Raw genomic sequence first — 24420 nt, 5'->3', positions numbered from 1 at the left:
GCAGAAGTTTTTCTGGGCAAACAGGGTTAGTGTTGGCCACTATACTTTTCGCCCAATTGGTTTTTTTTATTTGTTGGTTCAGTTGATAAAATGGAGAAAATATTAAATTTGTAAAAACTAAAACATATAGTTCCAAACCCTAATGAGAAAATGCATATTTTAGACCAATAGAAATAAGATTCAATCTCCTCCTACATAAAGAAAGCAATTTTTTAATTTTTTGATTCAGTTGAACAGAATAAAGAAAATATTTCACTTTAAATAATAATAAATATATATTCTAAAATATACATTTTCTTTGGGGAAATTGTTTGAGTTATACTGTGCCCATATCAAAAACTGTATTTTGAGTAAACTATAAAAAGCATTTTTTCAATAATCTTTTTTAATGTAAGGAAAGAATATACAGTAATAATGTTATGAGTAGTTATTAAGGATAAATAATGTACTTTACTATTATTACAATGAACTTTTCATTTGTTTAAACAATTTATTATCGCTAATTTATAACAATTCCAAAAACAAAATAGAGAACAGTAAATTTCAATAAATTTGGCAGCTTTTATTGGTATTATTTAATGTTAAATTAATAAATAAAATATTAAATTAAATTTGCTATAGTTATTATTTAACATTGTTTAAACAATTAATTGTTGTGATATATTAACTTTTTACCCATTGCACATAAAAAGATGCAGTTTTTTTCTAATTTTGTAATATTCGGACCTACTGATTAGGGGAGCGTGGGGGAATTGGAGCCCCTTAAGGAAAATTATTTAAAAAACCAACTTATCTTTATAATAATACATTGTTTTCGTTATTTCCTATTCATTTCGTTATTTATCTTTAATTATGTTTAATTAGAAACTTAAAAAGAGAAAGTAAATTTAAGAAAAAAAATTTTTCAAAAAAATACAGCTTTTGCGATTACCCAATTTGTGGGTAATGGGAGCTTTCACGTGAAATTTAAAAAATTTCTATATTTTAGGAATATTTTTTGTTTTCTAATAGAAAAAAGTGTTAATACTTACAATGAAGCCAAAACTTTACACTTAGAATAAATTTTTTCCTAAATTATAATTGAATAAAAAATTTTTGAAAAAAAATTAAATTTTTCATTTTTTCCACCAAAAATTATTTTTTAATTAAAAGTTTTTTCATAAGGTGATATCTTTTACAATTTTCAAAGAAATAACGAAAGACGCAACATAGTAACGAAAATTCTTTGGTCTGACACTAATTCTCCCATTACTCCAAAGAATTTTTTTTTTTTTTTTTTTTAAATAAAAACATAAACAAATTTTATTATTATTTCGATTTTTATACAAGTATACATATCTAAACATATTCACCTATAATATAATGAAAAAACAGAACTAAATAGTACGATTTTAACTACTTATGGTGATGTTTAGAAATATTTTGCATTTTACAACGAAAACTCAAAAAATATATTTTCCCTTGTCTTTACTAAAAATTTGTCAAGAATGTAATCGTTTGTTTTTGAATGATATAAACAAAGGTTGTAGAAGATTTTCTAGACATTGCAGCGAATTTGAAGGCTTTTAAGTGCGTGAAATTTAAAAGCTCCCATTACCCCACGCTCCCCTACTACCGATAAATGTTAAATATCAAATCGCTATTTTAGCAATTGTTTAAATAAATAATTGTTATTTATTCAGTAGCGATTTGACATTTTATATTTATCGGTTATTATAAGGGAGTCCGAAAATTGCAAAATTACACTGAAAGAATTTTGGGCAGGCTGCAGGCTTTACAGTGTAGAAATAAACTGCATCTTTCTATGTACAATGGGTAATTGTTTAAACAATTGCTAAAATATCGATTTGATATTTAATATTTATCGGTTATGATCCGGTTTTGCTCCATAAGTTGCAAATTTAAAAAAACTGTGTCTTTTTAGGTGCAATGGGCAAAAAGTTAATAAATAACAAGAATTGTTTATATAAACAATTTTATGCAATTGTTGTAAGCAGTTTAACTAAATTTCTTATTTGGATTATTAATTTAATAATATGTAGTACTAAAAAAAGTTAATTGTTTTATAGAAATTTGTTGATTTCCAGTTTTATTTGAAAATGCTGTAAATAATCAATTGTTTAAACAAATGAAAAATTTATCGTAAATTAATAAATTAGATTGCTAGACAACATAAAACAATTATAGTAAAAAATTTCCATGATTTCAAGGTTTTTTTAATATACAAATAGTAAATCATTGCAGGTTAAAAAATATACCCTGCCTTACGCTCGGTGTTACAAAATTAAACCTTACGCTCGCCGGGTTAAGTTTTCAAGTAAAAAATTACAAATTTTTATTAATAAATATTTCAAAATGGCAGCACTGGAACCATTCTCGTAATGCATGTTTTCTGCAAGGTAAAGTTCTTTTTCATTAAAAAAGCTTGGAATTTCAATGAAATCAATTTTGGACATGTATAAAACCTTTTGTCTCTTATTCTAGAAGGTTCAAAGAATTTTTTAAGCTAATAAAAAAATCTTTTTTTAAATGTATACTGTGGTGTAACTCTTTAATCAATCTTATTGTCCTTGCATTGTAGAATAAACTGCACAGCCGTAAGTGATCAAGAAAACTGCTGTGCAGCATTCAAATTTTGAACAAAATATTGTTCCAGTTTAAGAAAAATTTGTCAAGAAAATGTGCATGAACATCTAATCGTTCCAGAATGGAAAAATTTTTCATATGTGATCATCTACGATTTCTCGTACATTATTTTTCACTGTTTTATCTACTGTTGTTGGAATTTGTGTACCTATGAAAACCAAGTATCTATCTGATACTTGGACTTGTGCATGAGCATGTATATGAACTTGAACAAAAACTTTAAACTGAAACCAGTGATTAGTATTCAACACGGAAAAACCTTTAAGCAGTCTGCTCACCCGAAACTTATGCGTCAGCGCCACCACTAAACTTGTTCATCTGCACTCCCAAACTGGGTGACCAACGTACCCAGTTGTAATTTTCTAAACTTTTTGGGAAGTTTGTCTATCGAAAACGGTAATGCTACGCACCCAGTGGCGGGCGATCAGACTTTCCATGCAGTGAGAAGCGAAATTTTGTGACAGTGGGAAGGCAGACTTCTCAAAGGTTTTTCCGTGAATAGCATCACATTTTTAATTAACAGTTATGATAGATTAATGAAAGTTTTGAATTCAACTCTACTGATATTAAGTTTTAATTATGTAAATTTAATATTAAAAAGAAAAATGAGATTTTCAATTTGAAAAATATTCAATGTTACACATAACAGCTAGAGAAACATTAATATAGAAGAAATTAAAGAATGAATCATTTGCCTCTTTTGGCCCCATTAAGATTCTCCATTCATGAATGGCCTGATGCTTGCCTAATATCATCGCGACAATTGGTCCGGAAGACATATACGCAACGAGATGAGGAAAATTAATTTGCCCATAGCTATCAGAGTAGAACGTCGATGCTTGCTCTAAGCTCAGTTGCAAACATCTCGTCTGTTGCACCTCGAAACCATCTTCGTAAATTATACGCTCAATATCTTTACGATAATTTACAGCTTCCGGTTTTATAATTGCTAAAGTGCATTCCACATCTAACATTTCTTTATCTTCTTCTTCTTCTTCCTCATCATTATCACCATCTACATTCTCATATCCCACTACGTAAGACGCACAAATTATTTGCGATTGCTTTTCTTTTTCTTCTTGTCTTTTATTTCGCAAAGAATAATTTTCCTGAGTATGAAAATAATTTTTCTGTTTAGATAAAATTTGCAAATTTTATTATTATTTTACCATTGATAAATTAGAAATCAATATCAAAATAAATTTTAGAATATATATTTTGCATAATACAAAGTACAATTTATTCATTTTTTTTAAATTTATTTATTTCTGGCAACTCTTACTATTTTCGGATTAATTATTATTTCCGAATGAGCAAAAATTTCTGATTAGTTCAAGTTTTACTTTGAAAGAAGAGATACTTAATTCTTTTTTTTTAATATAGGCAAGTACAGTTTGCTTTTTGGCTCAAATACCTCATTTTCATTGCAGAACGAAGCAATTAATTTATGAAATCAAATTAAAAACAAATTTTTTAAAGATTAGTAAATTATGTATACATTTCTTAGAGAATTACTCGAGCCAGATGAACTTGATTGTGGATCATTAGTATTATAATAAATCAATGACGGTTCAGACTGTGACATACTATCATAGCAAATAAGTGATTTCTTTCTTGTAAAATTAAATTTCTTCTTAGATTCCATACATTTTCCAAGTGACTCATTTTCAAATAAATTTAAGTCATCTATTTCTTTTGAATCGCAAAACATTCTAGACACAATGAACTGTATTTTTTTATTTGCATTCACAAGTCTTTAATTCATTGTTTGTCAAAAATAAATTCAAATAAAATTAGAGGGTTATTAATTACGGGAGACAATATTACGAAGTGAAGTTTACTCTCATTTTTCAACTTCAATTATTTTCCATCGGTAAACAATTGTAAGTCTTTTGATCTCTTATCATATCTATTTTATCAAAAGCACTTATAAATTACATTGATTAAACTTGTTCTTGCTCTTTCAATAAGAGATTCGTTAAACACACGCATTCACAAATTGAATTGTATTTTCGGCATTAAATATTTGCAAACATTGTTTATATTCATTTTTTTTATTCATTGTTCTTCGAAAATTTTCAAACATTGGATTAGCCTTAAATAAAATTCAAAATAATAATAAAATATAATTGTACAATATAAATGTACTAATTCTGATAATCATTTTTTTGCTTATTTATCAATATAAAATTAATTAGTATTTTTTAATAATATTTTAATAATTCCTCACAGTATTGGGATATTGAGAATATCGTTTTTTATCTGACTTTTTAAATATCCCTAGGATGTTTCAGGGATGTTCGTGGATGTCCCGATGCAGTGAGGGATTATTATTATAAATTACTAATTTAATTGCTAATTACTATTTACGCAGTAAAGTTTTTAAATTTTATTTTGCTGAGAAAATGTATTGAAATAATTTTAATAAAATTTACAGACGAAAACATTCTCTTAACCCCATTCAATGAGATCGAAATAATTACATCAAATTCAAGAACGAGCGAAACTAGTGAAAATTCTACAAATTCACCGTCCACAACGGAGACTATAGGTCTCGGATCGAAAATTCGAAAAACTAGTATGTCTATGCCAAGTAAATTAGATGACATGGATGATCTCCGAATAAATCATCAAAAGGTAACTAATTATTAAGTCACGGTGGTCTTGAAACATTTTATATATTTTGACACATGCCCTTTCCAATTTTTGCATAAAACCTTTTCACACCACCTACAGAATTGATTTTAACTTAAATTAAAATCGCGTATTGGGCCGATTTTTTTAAAACTTTCTTTAAGAGTTTTGGAGGGGGGAAGAAAAATAAAAAAACTAATTTTTTTCAGAAAGTAAAAAATCGGTTTTTAATTAAGTAATTTTAAATAATTAATAATAATTTTTAATTAAGTAATTTCAAATAGGTATTAACCGATTTAAAAGGAATTTAGATATGTTATAAATATAAATAAGACAATTAAAAAAAAATTTCAAACATTTTTTCCAAATAAAATTTAAAAAAAATTAATTTCAAAATTTAAAAAAAAAAATTTTGATTTTTTTATGATACACCACTAATTTTTTTTAAATACCTTAGAGTTTCCTCTTCAATATATATTTTTTCCAGATTTTTGACAAATATTGTTTTTTCAAAAAATATAGTTTTTTGAAAAGAAACCAAAAATTCATTTTTTTCGGAAACTACTTAACCGATATAAATGAAATTTATATATGTTGTAAACATAAATAAGATAATAAATAGTGTAATTTAACGATCACTCTGAGTGATATAATCATCACTAGTCCTATAAATAAGACAATTTAGAAAAAATATTTCAAAATTAAAAAAAAATTTCAAAAAAATTAATTTGAAAATTTTCAAAAAATTTTTTTTTACTTTGTATTAAACTTACACCTTTAATTTTTGTTTTTAAAAATTTCTTAGAGTTTCCTCTTTAATATATATTTTTTACAGATTTTTGAAAAATGTATTTTTTTCAAAAAACTACTTTCTTGAAAAAAACCTAAATAAACTCATTTTTTCAGAAACTACTTAACCGATTAAAATGAAATTTTAATGTGTTATAAACATAAATAAACGTCACAGTGGGCCAGGATCGTCGAATTTTGGTCAAAAATACAATTTTTCAACTTTCAAATACGCACATAAGAATTTATCCACAGTATTTAATAGTAAATAAGGAATTTATTGCATAAAAGATTTGTTAAATAATAAAAAATTGTGTCTTCTAGAACTATTTAAAGTTTAACATTTAAGATAAAATAATAAAATCTTTTTGATTGAAATACTTAATATATCTATAGAAATAAATTAATTAAAATGTTGGAAAAAACGATCTCCAAAAGGACATGTCAATTAAAAAAAATTTTTTTTTCAATTTGACGTTTCGGAACTGGATCCAGTTCCCTCTTCAGAATTTATTATATTTTACTACATATCACTTTATATTATAATAATTGACTTTTTCAAATTAAAAAATTTTATTTGAGGTTATAACCTACAAAATTGGGTTTCATATTGTAAAGCAAAAATCTAAATTTTGCTTTACTAAATTTATAAAAAATAAAACTAAAAAATTGTTCTTTTTTTGATGTTTTTTAAAAAAATATTAAATAAACTAAAAAAAATGTTATATAAAGCCATGATTGAAGGCAAAAAATTGCCATCACATGGCAAAAAGTGAACTATAGTGTTTCTATCGTTTTTTCCAACATTTTAAATAATTAATAAAGAAGGACGTTATCAAGATCATTCCATAGATCTATATTATAATAAATTAATTATTTTTGTATAAGTACTTATTTTTTCTCATCAACAGATACCCAGTGTGCAAAGTTACAGAATAATTCTATAACTATTCCAGAACAAAAAGAACAAGTTCTGTAACTGGTGAGGAACAGGCAGGTCAAAATGTCGTCCCCCTGGAGGCACAAAATAGGAACCAAAGTCTGTAACAATTCTAGAACAAAACTAGAACATTGTTTTGGAACAAATATATAACAATTCTATAACAAAAACGATTTATCATAAATAATACACAAGTAGAAATTTAATAGTTGCATAGAACAAATAAATGTTTATGAGTATGAATAAAAATATGAATAATTAATAGAATATCTTTTTTTGCAATAAGTTTTTAAAAAATATTTTTCTTATTTTCTTTAATAATTTAAACAGACTATCTTATTTATTTAAATTAATGACTAAATTATTATTATCATTGTTAACCCTTAAACCGCACACTGGGTGTGCGACACCCGGGGACTTTTAAGTGTGTTCTCCAAGCTGGAATAGGATATTATCTTTTGGAAAAATTATCTTATATAGCTCAGTACATCTATTTTGAAGGAAAATAAGTTTCATAATGATTTATTTAATTTTAATAATTAAAAAAGAGTTTTTTAAAACTACTGAAATTACCCTAAACCAAAAACTGGGTGTCAAACAAGCAGAAATTTTTCGCCGACAACTTCATAAAGTTATCAAATACACAAAGACACTTGGGAGACTAATGTCCCTCACGGAACATAAACTTAAGTACAAAATGTATCGTCCAATAACGACACATGTTCAATTTTTACGAATTTAACCGAAATATTAGAGTAAAAAGCTAGAATATGGGTGTCGCACACCCAGGGTGCGGTTTAAGGGTTAATAATTGTTTAAACTTATACTTTATGTAACAATATTCAGAATTATACAATATACACAGAACACTTAAAACTAGGAATGAAAAATTTCGCACGCACGGGGGATCGAAACCTAGACCTAGAGGACACAAGTCGAATACGCATACCGCATAGCCACGCAAGCTTGGAAGTGATTTTACTTCAACTTCCTTTTGAATTGTGGGACCCGGGGACCGTAATGTGCAGTGCTAAAATTATAAATTGAAATGTAACATACTTAATAAAAAAATAACTATATATGGGGCATTCCAGGCCAAATCGGAAATTATTTTGCTTTTGCATCTTAAATTTTTTTTTAAACATTTTCTTTCTTTTAGTACTCTTTGAAATGAGCTATCTTGAATTTTTTCAATTTTGTGAGCAGATACGCTGTGGGTTTTAAATAAAACAATGAAGTTTAATTACACAAGAATATATTGTAACAAAAGATTTGTAGAACATGTGTCTTGTACAGATGTCTGCAAGGAACTGATAGTCGGAAGTACGCGAGCATCCGCGTCGTTGACAAAAAATATAGAGGGCGGTGTTAATGTTCTTTAAAAAGACCGCGAATCGTTTAAAAAAATAAAATGCACTTATTTATTTACAACACTTCCCCTCGAAGCGGGGTCGATTCACTTAACGCGCACTCAAAAGTCCAAGTCCAAGCATATTCACACACCGTCGAAGTTTTGGAGCAGGTAATGCCTTCGTCAGCAAATCTGCAATCATATTCTTAGTCGAAACATATTCAAGAGTCAGTTTTTCGTTCATTAATACCTCTCGAATAAAGTGATGTCTTATGTCGATATGTTTACTTTTTGCATAGTAAACTGGATTTTCCGCTAATCGCTGAGCTCCCATGTTGTCATTAAAAATTCTGGTAAGTGCAAGGTCTCTAAATCCCAATTCCGTCAAAAAACCTTGAAGGTGGATGGTCTCCTTGGCTTCTTCCGTGAGGCCCATATACTCGGCCTCAGTGGATGATAGGGCCACCGTTCTCTGCTTTTTCGAATCCCAGGACACTGCAGAGCTACCGAGAATAAACGCGTATCCAGTATAGGATCGCCTGGCAATTAAACAACTCCCCCAATCAGCATCGACGTATCCTTGTAATGATTCTTTGCTAGGCTTGAAAACGAGCCCAAGATCGGCTGATCCTTTTAAATATCGTAGGACTCGTTTGGCGGCTGTGTAATGGATATTTCTGAAGCAAGTGTTGAATTGGCTCAGTACACTTACACTATGAGCTATGACGGGTCTGGTTCCTACTGATAGATACATCAATCCGCCAACCAATTCTCGATATTGCAATTTGTCGATTTCTTCATTCACATCTTCGTCCAGTTTTGTAAGTTTAACGTTTACATCCATTGGAGTGCTTACTGATTTAGCATCCGTCATTCCGAAACGTTCTAACAAATCTCGAATGTAGCTTGTCTGGCGAATGATGACGTTGTCTTTATCTCGAGCGAATTCGATGCCAAGACAGTATTCCGGTTCGCCAAGATCTTTAATTTCCAAATCGAGCGAAAAATGTTTTGTCAATTTAGAAATTTTTCTTTGATTTTTCGAGAACAGAAGGATGTCATCCACATACACTATTATTATGAGTATATCTTCCCCTGATCCATGAAAATATACACTTGGATCTGCGTTGGTCGGAACCGCTCCGAAATTTCTTAATATTTCGTTCAATTTCTCGTACCACATCCTTCCTGTTTGTCGTAGTCCATATAATGATTTTTGCAACAAACAGACTTTTCCCCCCTTTTTTAATTCCTTGAGCATGATATTCGCTTCTGTTTTTATATCGCTGCAATCTTTGTCTTCCTCGATGATCATCTCTAGAATTTGCATCAAGTATTCCGGAGTCTCCATGAAAATCTCTTCCCTGATGTTTCCGTTGAGATAAGCAGTCGTTACATCCAATTGTCTCATTGACATTTTGCAGTTGACAGAAAGCGCGAGGAGTAGTCTGATAGAGCTTAATCTCGCCACTGGTGCGAAAGTTTGATTAAAATGAGTCCTTGGTTGTTGAGATAATCCTCGAGCGACGATTCGAGCCTTTCTCTTGTTCAATGATCCGTCCGGTTTGAATTTGTTTCGTAATACCATCCTGCTTCCTATAACCTTCTTATCTTCGGGACGGTCAACCAGCACCCAGGTTTTCTTCTTTAGAATTGATCGTACTTCTTCGCTCATTGCAATGAACCAATCGTCGCCCGGTCAGGACCGGATATTGCACTCTTGATTGGAACCTCCGCAATAAAAGCTTCTTGTGATTCGATGAAACCTACGTTGTCTTGTACCATGTGATACTCCTTCTTTGGTCGTCCCACTCTTCCTGTACGAATTTTTCGTGGTCGTCCTACACCTCTTTTGACATTTTCGGTAGGTTTGTCGATTTGTTCGTCTTCAGCTCGAACGTTCTCTTCGTTTTGAGATTCTGTATCTTCTTTGTTTTCCGTTAAAGCATCCTCGTATTCACTTTCTACATCTTCCTCGTTTCCACTTTGTCCTTCGTCTTCAATTTTTACTCGATGATTGATTATATTGTTATCATTTCTCGTCTTCTTCAGCGATTTGATTTCGATGTCCACGGTTGAACTCTTGTCGAGGTTTCGACTTATGAAATCTTGAGGTAAGAAATCTTCGTATTTTTCAGAAGATGTTTCTGGTGATCCATGAAATTTTACGTCTCTTGAAATTTCTATCTTCTTATCGTCAGGGATCCAAATTCTGTATCCCTTACATTCAGTCGAATATCCCAAAAAAATCCCTCTTTTCGTTCGTTCATCAAACTTCCCCTTTTTCGGATCTTTATCCAAGATGAAAACTTTTGATCCAAATTCCTGAAGATGGCTCACGTCAGGAGTTTTTCCGGTCCATGCTTCAAAAGGGGTGCGTCCGTGCAAACTTTTTGTTGGGCAACGATTTCGAACATAATTTGCAGTGGAGAATGCTTCCGCCCAGAACGATTGAGGCAAGCCCGATTGTATGAGGAGACATCTCGCTGCTTCAAGGAGAGTTCGATTTTTCCTCTCGGCTGTCCCGTTCTGTTCGGGATTATAAGGAACCGTTAGTCTTCTCTGAATTCCGTGATGCTTCAAATATTCCTCGAATTCTGCCGAAAGATATTCCCTTCCGTTATCGGATTTAAGGCACTTGATTTTTCGATTCTTCTGATTCTCGACAAGTGACTTGAAATCCTTAAACGCTTCAAAGGCTTCACTCTTGTTCCGGAGAAATCGTATTTCGCACCATTTAGTTTCGTCGTCGATAAACGAGGTAGGTGAAGTTCACAACGTTTACGATCAACGAATTTAAAAAAAATAGAAGTATAAAAAGTTAATATGTAATAAAAATTATTTAAAAATGCCGTTTTCTGCAACGCGCGAAATTTTCTTTTTGGAAATCATTTTACATTGAGCCAATATTACAAACAAAATTTTTCACCCCAATCTGAGTGGGGGAACCGCCCCATTTACCACCCCCCATGTAATAAAAATGATTAAAAATTATATTTTCTGCCACGCGCGAAATTTTCTTTTTGGAAATCATTTTACATTGAGCAAAGACTTCAAAAAAAAAATTTTATCCGAATCCGAGTGGGGGAACCGCCCCATTTACCACCCCATATGTAATAAAAATGATTAAAAATTATATTTTCTGCCACGCGCGAAATTTTCTTCTTGGAAATCATTTTACATTGAGCCAATATTACAAACAAAAATTTTGAGGACCCTAAAGTTTTGAACGTTCATTTGAACGAAATTTTTTTTTCTTCATTTAACAATTTTTTCTTAATAATCCTGATTAGAATAGTAAATAAAACAAATATCAATCAAAAAATTCCAAAAATTGTAATATTAAGGGTGAAAAACCACCCTTAATCAAATAACATATATATGCACAATAATAAAGTGCACAATATCACTACTATGCGTTTGGATATTTTTCTAACAACAATTCCAAAAATTCCCAAAAAATATACCAATCAATTTCCAAAAGATTAGAATGCTCGCTCGAACCCCCAAAACCCACCCTTAATTTAAAATACTTAAAAATAATATATAAAAGTCCAAAAGCGAGAGAATGCGTTCGACTTTCTTTCTGAAAATATTTCTAAAAATTCCCTAAAAATATACCAAGCTTTTTCCAAAAGGTTAGAATGCTCGCTCGAACCCCCAAAACTCACTCCTAATTTAAAATACTTAAAAATAATATATAAAAGTCCACAATCGAGAGAATGCGTTCGTCTTTCTTTCTGAAAATATTTCTAAAAATTCCCTAAAAATATACCAAGCAATTTCCAAAAGGTTAGAATTGTTATTTTTGAAAGTTTATTCTTGAAATCTAATTTTAAATAAATATTTCAAAATTAATTAAATTTTAAATAATTTGCGTTTACAGTTATCATAAGTACAGATGATTTTTAAAAGATTTTAATTTGAAATTTTGTAAAATTTCATTTATGAATGAATTTAATTAGAAATTGTCTTAAAGAACGTGGATTTTTGAGAAATTTTAATTACCTATTCCAACTCTTCTGAAATTAATTAAATTTTTTAATATATATTTTTAATTGATTATTAATAATAATGGATTTATAGAAGAATTTTAATTAAAAACACTGATAGAAATTGAATTTTAAAGTAATTACAAATGATTGCAGAAATTCATTTATTTTTAAAAGTAATGAAATTCTTCTGAGAAATTCAATTATTTCCAAAAATTGTATTAAAATTCATGGCAAAATTTTAATTATTTTCAAAAACTTCTATTAATTCAATGGTTTTTAACAAATCTACTACTTTAATAAAATTTTCCAAAAGAATTTAATTATTTAGAAAAAATTTTAATAAACATTTAACATTTCATTATTTTCATAAATAATAAAACTCATCGCAGACTTTGAATTATTTTTAATACAATTTTAACAGAATTCGTCGAGAAATGAAATTATTCTTAAAAATTTGATTAAAATTCCTCAAAGAAATTCAATTATTTTAAAAACCTTTATGCTACAATTCATTTATTACAATTTAAGTATTTTTTTCTATATAAAGTTTTAATTAAATTGATTCAAAAAATTTAATTATTTTCAAAAATTTTAATTAAATTCTTTGTAATAATTAAATTTTTTTTCAAAATAATTTTAATAAAATTCTTCATAGAAATTTTAATAATTGAAAAAAATTTGTGAAAATTAAATTCTTTTTAATGTCTAGGGGAATGTAGTCAAGGTTGGTCTACTTTCTAGGTAGGCCATCGCGATTTTTTGGACAAGTTCACTAGCGCCACCTACGCGCATGCTTGTCGAAGCTTGTCTTAGTAAAACCTAACTTTTTGTTCAATTACATTTTCGGAGAATCGAAAATTGTGTTTTCTGTGACGTCGGTACAAAAAAAGCTTAAAAAAAGTTTTGTGCATAATGTGAAAAACCATTAATAAAAGATAAAAAACAAATTGAATCGTCAAGGCAAGTATGCAGAAAATTTGTGGGACTCATGGTTGAAAGGAAAACAAAGTAAAAAATCGAATCCCGAAACGTATTTCTTTATGGTTACAACAATTCGGTAATGTTACTTACTGTCAAGGTCGGCCACTATGTGTTTAAAATGCGCAAAGATGACGACGAGCTACTTCATTTGCAAAAACTGCAATTCTGTATAACTCATAATATAATTGATCATCTTATTAATATTTTTATTTAATTTTATTAATATTATAGTGCAAAATTTTTTTTATTTATATTTATTTTTTTATATTGTTTATTTGTATTATTTTGTTATTTCATTAAGTTACAAACTGTAAACAATAAAGAATCAATTTTCCGTAACTCCAAACATGTTATTTTATTTTTTAAAGATTAATGCCCTTTGAATTTTAAACATGGCCGACCTTGACTGTAATGGCCAACCTGGACTACAAATTTTTTTTTTTAAATCTTTATAACTTTTTCATTTTTAAACCTGTCAATTTACTTTGTACAGAAAAAATGTTCCTATTAAACAGGACTTTCCAACCATATACTTCAATTGTCCAAATTCATTTTTAAAAAAAAGTTATAAACAAAAGTCAAAAAGGTGGCCGACCTAGACTATGTTCCCCTACTATTTCAATAAAATTTCATAAAAGAATTCAATTATTTGAAAAGACATTTTAATAAAATTCATTTGAAGAATCCAATTATTTTCAAAAATTAATAAGATTCTCCGCAGAAATTTATTTTGTGTTCAACAATTTACAAAAATTCTCGTCAAAATTTCAATAATCTTTATAAATTTTTCTCTAAAATTTAATTATTTTCTAAAATTTTATTAAAATTCTTTTCAAAATTTCAATTATTTTCGAAAACTCTTATAAAATTCCTTGTGTACTTCACAATGTTTTAAATTTAAATTTTTTATAAAAATTGTTTTCAGCATTTGTATAGTAATCAAATATTTTCAAAATTTTATAAAAACTTAATTAGTTTTTTAAATTCCTAATTTTTTTTAAATAATTATTTTCAAATATTTTAATAAATTTTCTGACAATTATTTAAATTTTTTTAATCATATAATGCAGATTTAAAAATTCTTCAATAATTGTTTTAAAATATTTTTAAAAATATAAAAATTTAAGAAGATATAAACATTTTATTAAAGCGAGTTGGTACTGAGACAATTCAGCGACTCTAAAAACGCGAAGCTGAGCCAAGCTGTGCCGAACGTACTCAAGTTATATTGTGTCCTGTTTCGAGTATATTCGTCAAAGCTCGACTTCTGTCGGCTTCAAAGCCTCGACACTTTCACATATACCGCGAAGTGAAAGGAGAATCGTCAGCGCTTTCAACAATCAACGTGTGCCGCATGGTGGGGGAAGGCTAGAGCCAACTCGATTCCTTCACGCGGGACTTTCTTGAGCATCGTGCCTCTCGAAGACTCGACAAAATCAAGTCTCCCCACTCCGCTCTGTAACCAGCTGTTCTGGCAGACAACGGAGGCAAACGGCTCCCACTCTCGCGGTAGAATTTCTCCTTCCAACATGCTTACTGCTTACTCCCACAATCATATGCCAGACTTTCGCTCTTGTCCGTGAGCCTCTTTTTCGCTTTTCTTTAAGCACTAGCAGAGATGCTATTCGGCGAAGGAAATCATGTTTACTTATTCCAAACTTATTTCTTTTTGAAAAAAATAATACTTTGTAATAAACATTGTAATTGTCTAATATTAATCATGATAGTTTTTTTCATTTCTTTCAATAAAAAATTTAAGTTTTGTTAAAAAGTAGGTATTGTAACAAAAAAATTGAAATTATGAAGATTGTTCTATATTTTCATTAAAATTGTGAATTAAAAAATGAGTCGCCGGAAAGTAAAACCACACAAAAAATTTCCACAGACGTTTCAGTTGGCCTCTGATGGTTGAGGTTGACAAATCGATTATCAGAAAAAATAATTTTTGAAATCGCTTCCTTATTGGAAATTGGATTCCACATAATTTTTCTTCCATAAAAAAATTGATAACTTACCATTTTCAAGAAAAATGAAAAAAATGGATTTTTTCAAAACACATTTTTAATTGAATTTTTGACTTCAACTCGCTGTAAGACATAAAGTTATGAATATTTTCTTTTTATATTTTCAGGGAGTATAGTTTAAACTATCTTTAAAATAACAAACTTTGGAAGAAAGTAAAATATTTTATTTAAAAAAAGTTATTAATTTTTATCATACACATTGTCAAAATTATTACTTACAATGTTCGAGAGCTTCGTTTATCTGAAAAATTTTTAGTGGTCGAAAACTTCCAGTGAAGAAAATGTTCATTAAGGTGTAATAAATATTTTTGCCTAGTAGTTTCACTCTAGAATTAACCGTTTTGTAAATATTATTAAAAGACTGTTTTCTGACCAACGCGAGCGGCTATACATAAACAACCTAGACTCCTGACTCGCGCGCGTTTGTCAGAAAATAGATAAGCAGTTTAAACTATACTCGTTATAAATATCAAAAGAAAATATTCATAACTTTATGTTTTAGATCAAGTTGAAGTAAAAAATTCAATTAAAAATGTGTTTTCAAAAAATCCATTTTATTCATTTTTCTTGAAAATGGTAAGTTATCAATTTCTTTAAAGAAGAAAAATGATGCCCAATACTACTTCCAATACACGGAGAAAATTTGTTCCTTACATTTTACCGAATTTTTCAATAAAGTTGGGATAAAGTAGCATAATCGTAATTTTTAATAATTTTTATATTATTTTTTTGGTAACAATATTTAAAATCTAATGTGATATCTTTATTCCTTAAGAACTAGTACTGTAAAAGTTGAAAAAAAATTGAAAATGAACGTTTAATGTAAATTAAATAAATACCTCCTTGATGGGCACTAACGTTTCAGGAATAGTTCGGTAAAACTTTCTTGACTTGCCGAAAGTGTTAATTTTCAGGAATAGTTCGATAAAACTTCCTTGACTTGCCTAAAGTTTTAGTTTTCTGGATTAAAATACTTTATTTCAAGTGTCCCGCAGTCAAATGTAAGACTTTCACACTAATAGTTGATTTTTCCAACTTATTTAGACTTAATTAATAATCATTTTATTATTATTTAAATTAAAATTCAATTAATTCATTATTTTAAAATTTAAACACTTATTAATTGCCAAATATGTAATAAATGCTTTTAAATCATGTAAAAAGAAAATATAAAATGGCAATAACATACTTATTTTTTTAACATATAATTTATTCATTTTAATTAAATATGAATAATAGTAAGTAAGTAAGCAAGCAATCAAGAAAGCAAGTAAGTAAGTAAGTAAACATAAGTAAGTAAGCAAAAAGGAAATAAATAAGTAAGCAATTAAACATATAAGTAAGTATGTAAGTAAGTAAATAAGTAGGTAAGCAAGTAAGCAAAAAGGAAATAACTTGCTTGCTTACTAGCTTACTTTCTTATTTGCATACTTACTTGCTTATTTCTTTCTTGCTTACTTTGCTTACTTGCTTACCTACTTATTTGCTTACTTCCTAATTTCCTTCTTGCTTACTTGCTTGTTTCCTTTCTGCTTACTTACTTCCTTATATGCTTACTTGCTTACTTTCTTATTTCCTTCTTGATTACTTTGCTTACTTGCTTATTTCCTCCTTTCTTACTTTGCTTACTTGCTTATTTCCTTCTTCATTACTTACTTTCTTACTTGCTTATTTCCTTCTTGCTGACTTGCTTATTTCCTTTTCGCTTTCTAATACCTCACAATTATTATTTAATACTTGCACTTTTAATATGTATATTTTTAATTTTAAACACAAAAATTTGAGAATAATAAGGATTTTCATAAATTATTGTTTTATTCCATTAAATACAAATTTAAACATTTTTCTTTATAATAATAAAAACATAATTTAAAAATATTTCATAAATTGACCTTGAATATAGTTAGAAATGATTCATTAATATAAATAATTTTTAATTTTGTACAACGATAGTTTATTAATTTGAATCTTTCTCACAAGCGGTGAAATAAAATTGAGATTAATATATAAGGACAGTTGAAACTTTCTGAAGCATTCATGTAAAGCGTGCGATGTATGTATTAGTGTATGCGTTTAGAATGTACTGTAGGCAGGTGTATCAATTAGTATTTGTTCGTAAACAATTGTAGGGGGTTTAGGCAGTGATTAAAGTATGTAAATTGAGAGTTACGGCAGTATTAATATAGATCTACTGAAGTAACATTATTTTTTATTTTTGTTCTTCAAGTTTTACCGAACTTTCAGTAAATTGCAACTCGTCAGTTTTACCGAAGACTTTATCTTACGTTTTACCGAACTATTCAATAAATTGCAACTCGTCAGTTTTACCGAAGACTTTATCTTACGTTTTACCGAACTATTCAATAAATATGAATGTAGCGAGCACTTGGCTTACGTTTTACCGAACTGTAAGTGAAGCGCTAATACATGTATCGTGAGCTTTATGATTTTTACATTATTTTTCAATGCAATTTCTTTTACAGTCTAGTTCTTGAAAAATTACTGTTTTGACACTTCATCCCAGTTTTACCGAACTAAATTCAGTAAAATTTCAGGAATAAATTTTCTCCGTGTAAGGAAGTGATTTCAAAAATTATTTTTTATCATAATCGACTTGTCAACCTTCAGAGACCAACTCAAACGCCTGTGGAAATTTTATATGTGGTTTTACTTTCCGGCAGCTCAAATTAAGCTCAGGAAAACGGAAAATATTCCAATCTCGTGTTTTTCTATTCATAAATAATACAAATTAATTTTTCGTAATTAAATTATAACATTAAAGAGAGAAGAAAAATTTTGTACAATGGATAGTAAAAAATTATTTTGAAAAAAAGAAAAAAGTTTCTGTTATTTGTTCTCTTTAATGAAGAGAAATTATAATAATTTTTTAAAAGTAAAGGAAAAGAAAAAAATTTCATATTAAAAACATTAATTTTATTATTTAATTTAAAAAAGTATACTGTTTTATTAAGATGTAATAGATTTTTTAAAGTTTTTAAAGAAAAATTTTTTTAAACAACATAGACAAAAAAAGACTATTGCATTCTAAATCGGCCTTAAATATTTAATGAAATTTATACCTAATATTATTAAAACTTATTTTTTAATTTCTACTACAAATTTTATGTATCACAAATTAATGCATAAATATTTATAAATTGTAAATTTAAATTGATAATTATATGCCCTCTATGAATACAAACTAAGAATTAAAACTAATTTTAATATACTTGTTTATAGGGTGGAGTACAGAGACATAATTTCTTCAAAAGATTTAGAAATACGTTGATTATTGAAAGCGTAGAAGATTTTCTTTTCGTTCTTCACCATAGACATATTAGAATAGACTGCGCAAGAGGATTCAAATTCAGCTTGTGATATAGAAAGAGACATCAATGCGTTCGACCGAGACGGATAGAGCAGAAGAACCGATTGTCAGACTCTTTCTAGCGCACGGCATGCTTTGGAGTGAGGGAGAAAAAAGAGAGTTCTTACGCTCTATCCGTCTCTTTTCATACCACCGGCTTGCTCCTCTCATGGGAATCATGAAACTCGCGCAGTCTATTCTTATATGTCTATGTTCTTAACCTTCTTAACTTCCGGGGAGTGTGGCGGGGCTTCAGAGTCGACAACAGTCGAGCGACGCCGAATATTACCGAAGTAGAACCTAGTACAAAATACTATCTCTGTCGACACTCGACGGCCGCCTCCTTTCCTCGTCTCTCATTCTCTGCTATCTCAGTTCAGTTCCCTGCCTCATTTTTAATTCATTATTACAAATTTTATGTATTTTTTGTGTATTACATATACAATTAAACTTACACAAACATAAATATAAGGAATCAGAAATTCGGGAACGAATTATAATCATTAAAAATTAGTATCTAAAATTCGGTTAAATAGTATATTACGATACTAGGCCAGAAAGTTGGATTTCCTGGCCGGCGTGATATATAAGGCCGAGGCTTTATATATCACGCCCGCTAGGGTATCCAAATTTCTGGCCGTGTGTCGTATACAATTTTTCTGTATCCCCAGCCGAAAGTACGTTAAATAATTATTGTTTGAATAATAAAATAGCTCAATAAGTTGCCCGCCCGACTTTTGCAAAGTCGAGGCGAAGCCGAGACTTAGCTGGTCGGGGCGGGCATGAAAAAAAAATTATAAGTAAAAAATAATTGGAAGTAAAATTTAAAAAATAGTAAACAAGAAATTTTCTTTTACAAATAAATATTTAATAATTAAAAAATAATAAAAGAAAATAAGAAATTTCATGCATTATTTTGATGACTGTCAGTTGTTTTCAAAACGTGAGCTCTGTAACTAACGTGTCTGTGTGGTTGCTATGCTAAAATGTACGTGTGTTGAAATTCTTGTAACCAATCAGAGCGCTCGTTGGGTCTGTCAAGCCGGCCACAAAAGTCGCTATTCCCGGAGCCAAATCAGACCGGGAAGACAGTACTTTCGGCAAAGGGATACAGAAAAATATTTTTTTTACAGTTACAATTATTCATCCCAAATAATGCCCCGTCGATCTAAGACTTGAGAGCAATAAAAAGCGTTTCATTCATTCCATGCAAGACACCTTTCCTTCGGTGTATATGCGCAAGTGCAGACAGAGAGAGAGACTACAGAGCCGAGCTTTGCCGAAAAAACCCGATGGTTGCTTGTTCTTAACTACAATTTTTGACTTTCCTATCCGCTTTTCTCGACAAAATTCATCTCACATTATAGACTACAAAATCAAAATTTACTGCAATTATTTGACATACACATTTAAATTTTCAAAGATATACAAGTGAAAATATTGATAATATAATTAAATTTTAAAAAAATTTCACTGAAAAAAATGACAACGTCAATTTTGACATACAAGTACAAGGTTAGGATGTATAGCTGAAACAGCAATACTGTATTGCTATTCCCATTAAAATACAGTATTGGTGTTCTCCACATACATATTACTGCCTCTCACATACATATGGCCGTTCTACGCTGCGTATGGCTGAAACAGCAATACTATATGGCAGTCCCATATCCACCAAAAAAATATGTGATTTTAATATAATGAGAAATTTTAGAAAATAGTATATTTTTAAGGAATCTCAATTTTAGACAATTACACAATATTTTTAAGTATTTTAAATTAGGGGTGGATTTTGGGGGTGCCAGCGAGCATTCTAACCTTTTGCAAATTGATTGGTATTTTTTTAGGGAATTTTTAGAAATATTTTCATATAGAAAGACGAACGCATTCTCTCGATTGTGGACTTTTATATATTATTTTTAAGTATTTTAAATTAGGGGTGGGTTTTGGGGGTTCGAGCGAGCATTCTAACCTTTTGGAAATTGCTTGGTATATTTTTAGGGAATTTTTAGAAATATTTTCAGATCAAAAGCCGAACGCATTCTCTCAATTTTGGACAATTACACAATATTTTTAAGTATTTTAAAATAGGTGTGGGTTTTGGGGGTTCGAGCGAGCATTCTAACCTTTGGAAATTGCTTGGTATATTTTTAGGGAATTTTTAGAAATATTTTCAGAATGAAAGACGAACGCATTCTCTCGCTTTTGGACTTTTATATTTTATTTTTAAGTATTTTAAATTAGGGGTGGGTTTTGGGGGTTCGAGCGAGCATTCTAACCTTTTGGAAATTGATTGGTATATTTTTTGGGAATTTTTGGAATTGTTGTTAGAAAAATATCCAAACGCATAGTAGTGATATTGTGCACTTTATTATTGTGCATATATGTGTTATTTGATTAAGGGTGGTTTTTCACCCTTAATATTAAAATTTTTGGAATGTTTTGATTGATATTTGTTTTATTTACTATTCTAATGAGGATTATTGAGAAAAATTTGTTACATGAAGAATAAAAAATTTCGTTCAAATGAACGTTCATAAATGAACGTTAATAAAAATGATTAAAAATTATATTTTCTGCCACGCGCGAAATTTTCTTTTTGGAAATCATTTTACATTGAGCCAAGATTAATTTAAATATTTCAATTTAAAAGTTATTATTTTTTTGTACTTTTTATATTTACTAATAATCGTTTAACTTCAAATTAAGAAAAAATATTAAATTATTTTCATTATAAAAATAATAAAATTCCTTAATTAATCTAAAGTGTAAGGTAAAGGAGAATGCCGGAAATTCGTTCAAAGCCGAAAGGCAGGAACTATGTATAATAAATAAATAATAATAAAATTCCTAAAAATAATTTTATTATTTATGAAAATAATTAAATTATCTAAAAATAATTTTGACTTTTAAAAATAATTGAATTCTTGTAATTGAGAAAAGAATATTATTAAAATGACTCAAAATAATTGAATTTTTGGGAATAACTTTGTTATTTATCGACATAATTAAATTTCATCGAAAAATGATTTATGTAAATAATTGAATTCTTAGAAAGTATTTTTTAAAATCTAAAAGAATAATGAATTATTTTTAAAAAATGTAATTAAAATTGTATTTAAAATAATTGATTACTTTTGAACAATTTTATAAAAATATTTGAAAATAACTGAATTCCAGTGAAAACTTCTAATTTTTTTGAAAATAATTGAATTCTTCCAAAGAACTTAAAAAAACATTTTTTTAAATAATTGAATTTTCCAAGTAATTAAAATTAAATTTTTTAAAATAATTTCATTCTTTGAACAATTTCTGTAAAATTGTATTAAAATTAATTGAAACCCTGCGATTAATTTTATTATTTATGAAAATAATTGAATCTTGCGACAAAGTTTAGTAAAATGTTTGAAAAGAATTGAATTTCTATATGAAAAATTTTGTTATTTTTCAAAATATTTGAATTCTTCATAAGAATTTTATAAATACTGTTTTAAATAATTAATTTTTTCGAAATATAATAAATATTATGGAAATTTTATTTTAAATTATTCAATTCTTGTCAAAAATTTATTTATAAAAATAATTTAATTTTTCGATTAATTAATTTAAAGTAGTATTTAACATAATTGAAATTCTTCGAAAATTTTATTATTTATAAAATAATTGAATTTTTCCTTAGAATTTTATCAACAATTATAGCAAAAAATGTTATTAAAATGTTTAAAAAGAATTGGATTTCTCTAAAAAATTTTGTTATTTTTCAAAATAATTAAATTTCTCATAAGAATTTTATAAACATTGTTTAATAGAAATAAAATAATAATAATAAAATTGTTTATTAAAGTACTTCTTAAAAAAGTATATTATTTTTAAATTTCGCGCCTCATTTTTCGAGCAAGCCAAGGAAAACGACGAAATCGAAAAAGAAGCTCACCGACGAGAGAAGAAATCAGACGTATGAATGTGTGTGTGCTCATATGGAACATATTCCTAATGCACAAAAGTGTCGATTTCAGATAGCAGATGACAGGGAGTAAAAGTTATTCAATTGTTCGACTTGTATGAAAACGGTCGCTATTTTCATACGGTTGAAGAAATTAATGACTTTACTCTCTGTCGTCAGCTGTCAGAAACCGCCATTTTTGCGCATGTAGGATGAAAAATTATTTTGCGCCCGCTCTCGCTATAAAATGTTAAAACGCATCTCGATTACATAAAAATCAGTTTTTACTTAAAAAGAATAACTTTTTAGCATTAAAAAAATGCACTCCTCGTACTCTCAATGCCATACTTTCCATGCAGTTAAAACAAAAAATTATCTTCGCAACATGGGCGCAAAGGTGATTACGATTTAGGCGAGATAAATGATTTTCGACCTTAATACGAAAATAACTATCTTTAATAAAAAATCTTTTGCATCTTTAATTTATTTAAGTATTTGCGCCCCCAAATCCTGCGCCCGGTGCCACAGCACCGACGGCACCACCCCTGTTACGGCACTGCCTATAACTATTCTCTCCATGTAAGTAATAAATTTATGATATAGTTGTTCAAGAATTTCGCGCGTTGCGGAAAATGTGTATTTTAATAATTTTTATTACATGGGGGGAGGCAAATGGGGTGGTTCCCCCACTCGGATTCGGGTCAAATTTTTTGTTTGTAATCTTGGCTCAATGTAGAAGGATTTCCAAAAAGAAAAATACGCGCGTTGCGAAAAATGTATTTTTTAATAATTTTTATTACATGGGGGGAGGAAAATGGGGTGGTTCCCCCACTCGAATTTGGGTCAAATTTTTTGTTTATAATCTTGGCTCAATGTAAAATGATTTCCAAAAAGAAAATTTCGGCGCGTTGCGGAAAATGTATTAATGATAATTTTTATTACATGGGGGGAGGCAAATGGGGTGGTTCCCCCACTCGGATTCGGGTCAAATTTTTTGTTTGTAATCTTGGCTCAATGTAGAAGGATTTCCAAAAAGAAAAATACGCGCGTTGCGAAAAATGTATTTTTTAATAATTCTATTACATGGGGGGAGGAAAATGGGGTGGTTCCCCCATTCGGATTCGGGTCAAATTTTTTGTTTATAATCTTGGCTCAATGTAAAATGATTTCCAAAAAGAAAATTTCGCGCGTGGCAGAAAATATAATTTTTAATCATTTTTATTACATGAGGGGGTGGTAAATGGGGCGGTTCCCCCACTCAGATTAGGGTCAAAATTTTTGTTTGTAATATTGGCTTAATGTAAAATGATTTCCAAAAAGAAAATTTCGCGCGTTGCGAAAAATGTATTTTTTAATAATTTTTATTACATGGGGGGAGGCAAATGGGGTGGTTCCCTTACTCCGATTTGAATCAAATTTTTTGTTTGTAATCTTGTCTCAATGTAAAATGATTTCCAAAAAGAAAATTTCGCGCGTTGCGAAAAATGTATTTTTTAATAATTTTTATTACATGGGGGGAGGCAAATGGGGTGGTTCCCTTACTCCGATTTGAATCAAATTTTTTGTTTGTAATCTTGTCTCAATGTAAAATGATTTCCAAAAAGAAAATTTCGCGCGTTGCGAAAAATGTATTTTTTAATAATTTTTATTACATGGGGGGAGGCAAATGGGGTGGTTCCCCCACTCGGATTTGGGTCAAATTTTTTGTTTGTAATCTTGGCTCAATGTAGAAGGATTTCCAAAAAGAAAA

The 24420-nt window shown here is 29.0% G+C and overlaps 2 protein-coding genes across 5 annotated transcripts in view; one reads left to right on the top strand and one right to left on the bottom strand.

Annotated features, from left to right (window-relative positions):
- LOC122505832 (myogenesis-regulating glycosidase) overlaps positions 1-24420 on the top strand; it is a 387127-nt gene that overhangs the window by 154813 nt on the left and 207894 nt on the right. For all 4 annotated transcript variants that reach the window (XR_006301953.1, XM_043617681.1, XM_043617680.1 and 1 more), the window contains one exon: positions 5084-5283. Coding sequence is in view for 3 of the 4 variants with exons in the window: in XM_043617681.1 (XP_043473616.1) it covers positions 5084-5283 (200 nt within the window). In the remaining variant the exon portion in view is untranslated. The remainder of the gene's footprint in view (positions 1-5083; positions 5284-24420) is intronic.
- The window catches only part of LOC122505838 (nucleoside diphosphate kinase homolog 5-like), a 142991-nt gene that overhangs the window by 69820 nt on the left and 48751 nt on the right, over positions 1-24420 (bottom strand). The gene's annotated exons all lie outside the window — the stretch shown is intronic.

Source organism: Leptopilina heterotoma, unplaced genomic scaffold, assembly GCF_015476425.1.
Source record: "Leptopilina heterotoma isolate Lh14 unplaced genomic scaffold, ASM1547642v1 Lhet_373, whole genome shotgun sequence".
NCBI lineage: Eukaryota > Metazoa > Arthropoda > Insecta > Hymenoptera > Figitidae > Leptopilina > Leptopilina heterotoma.
This window is presented reverse-complemented; position numbering and strand designations above follow the sequence as displayed.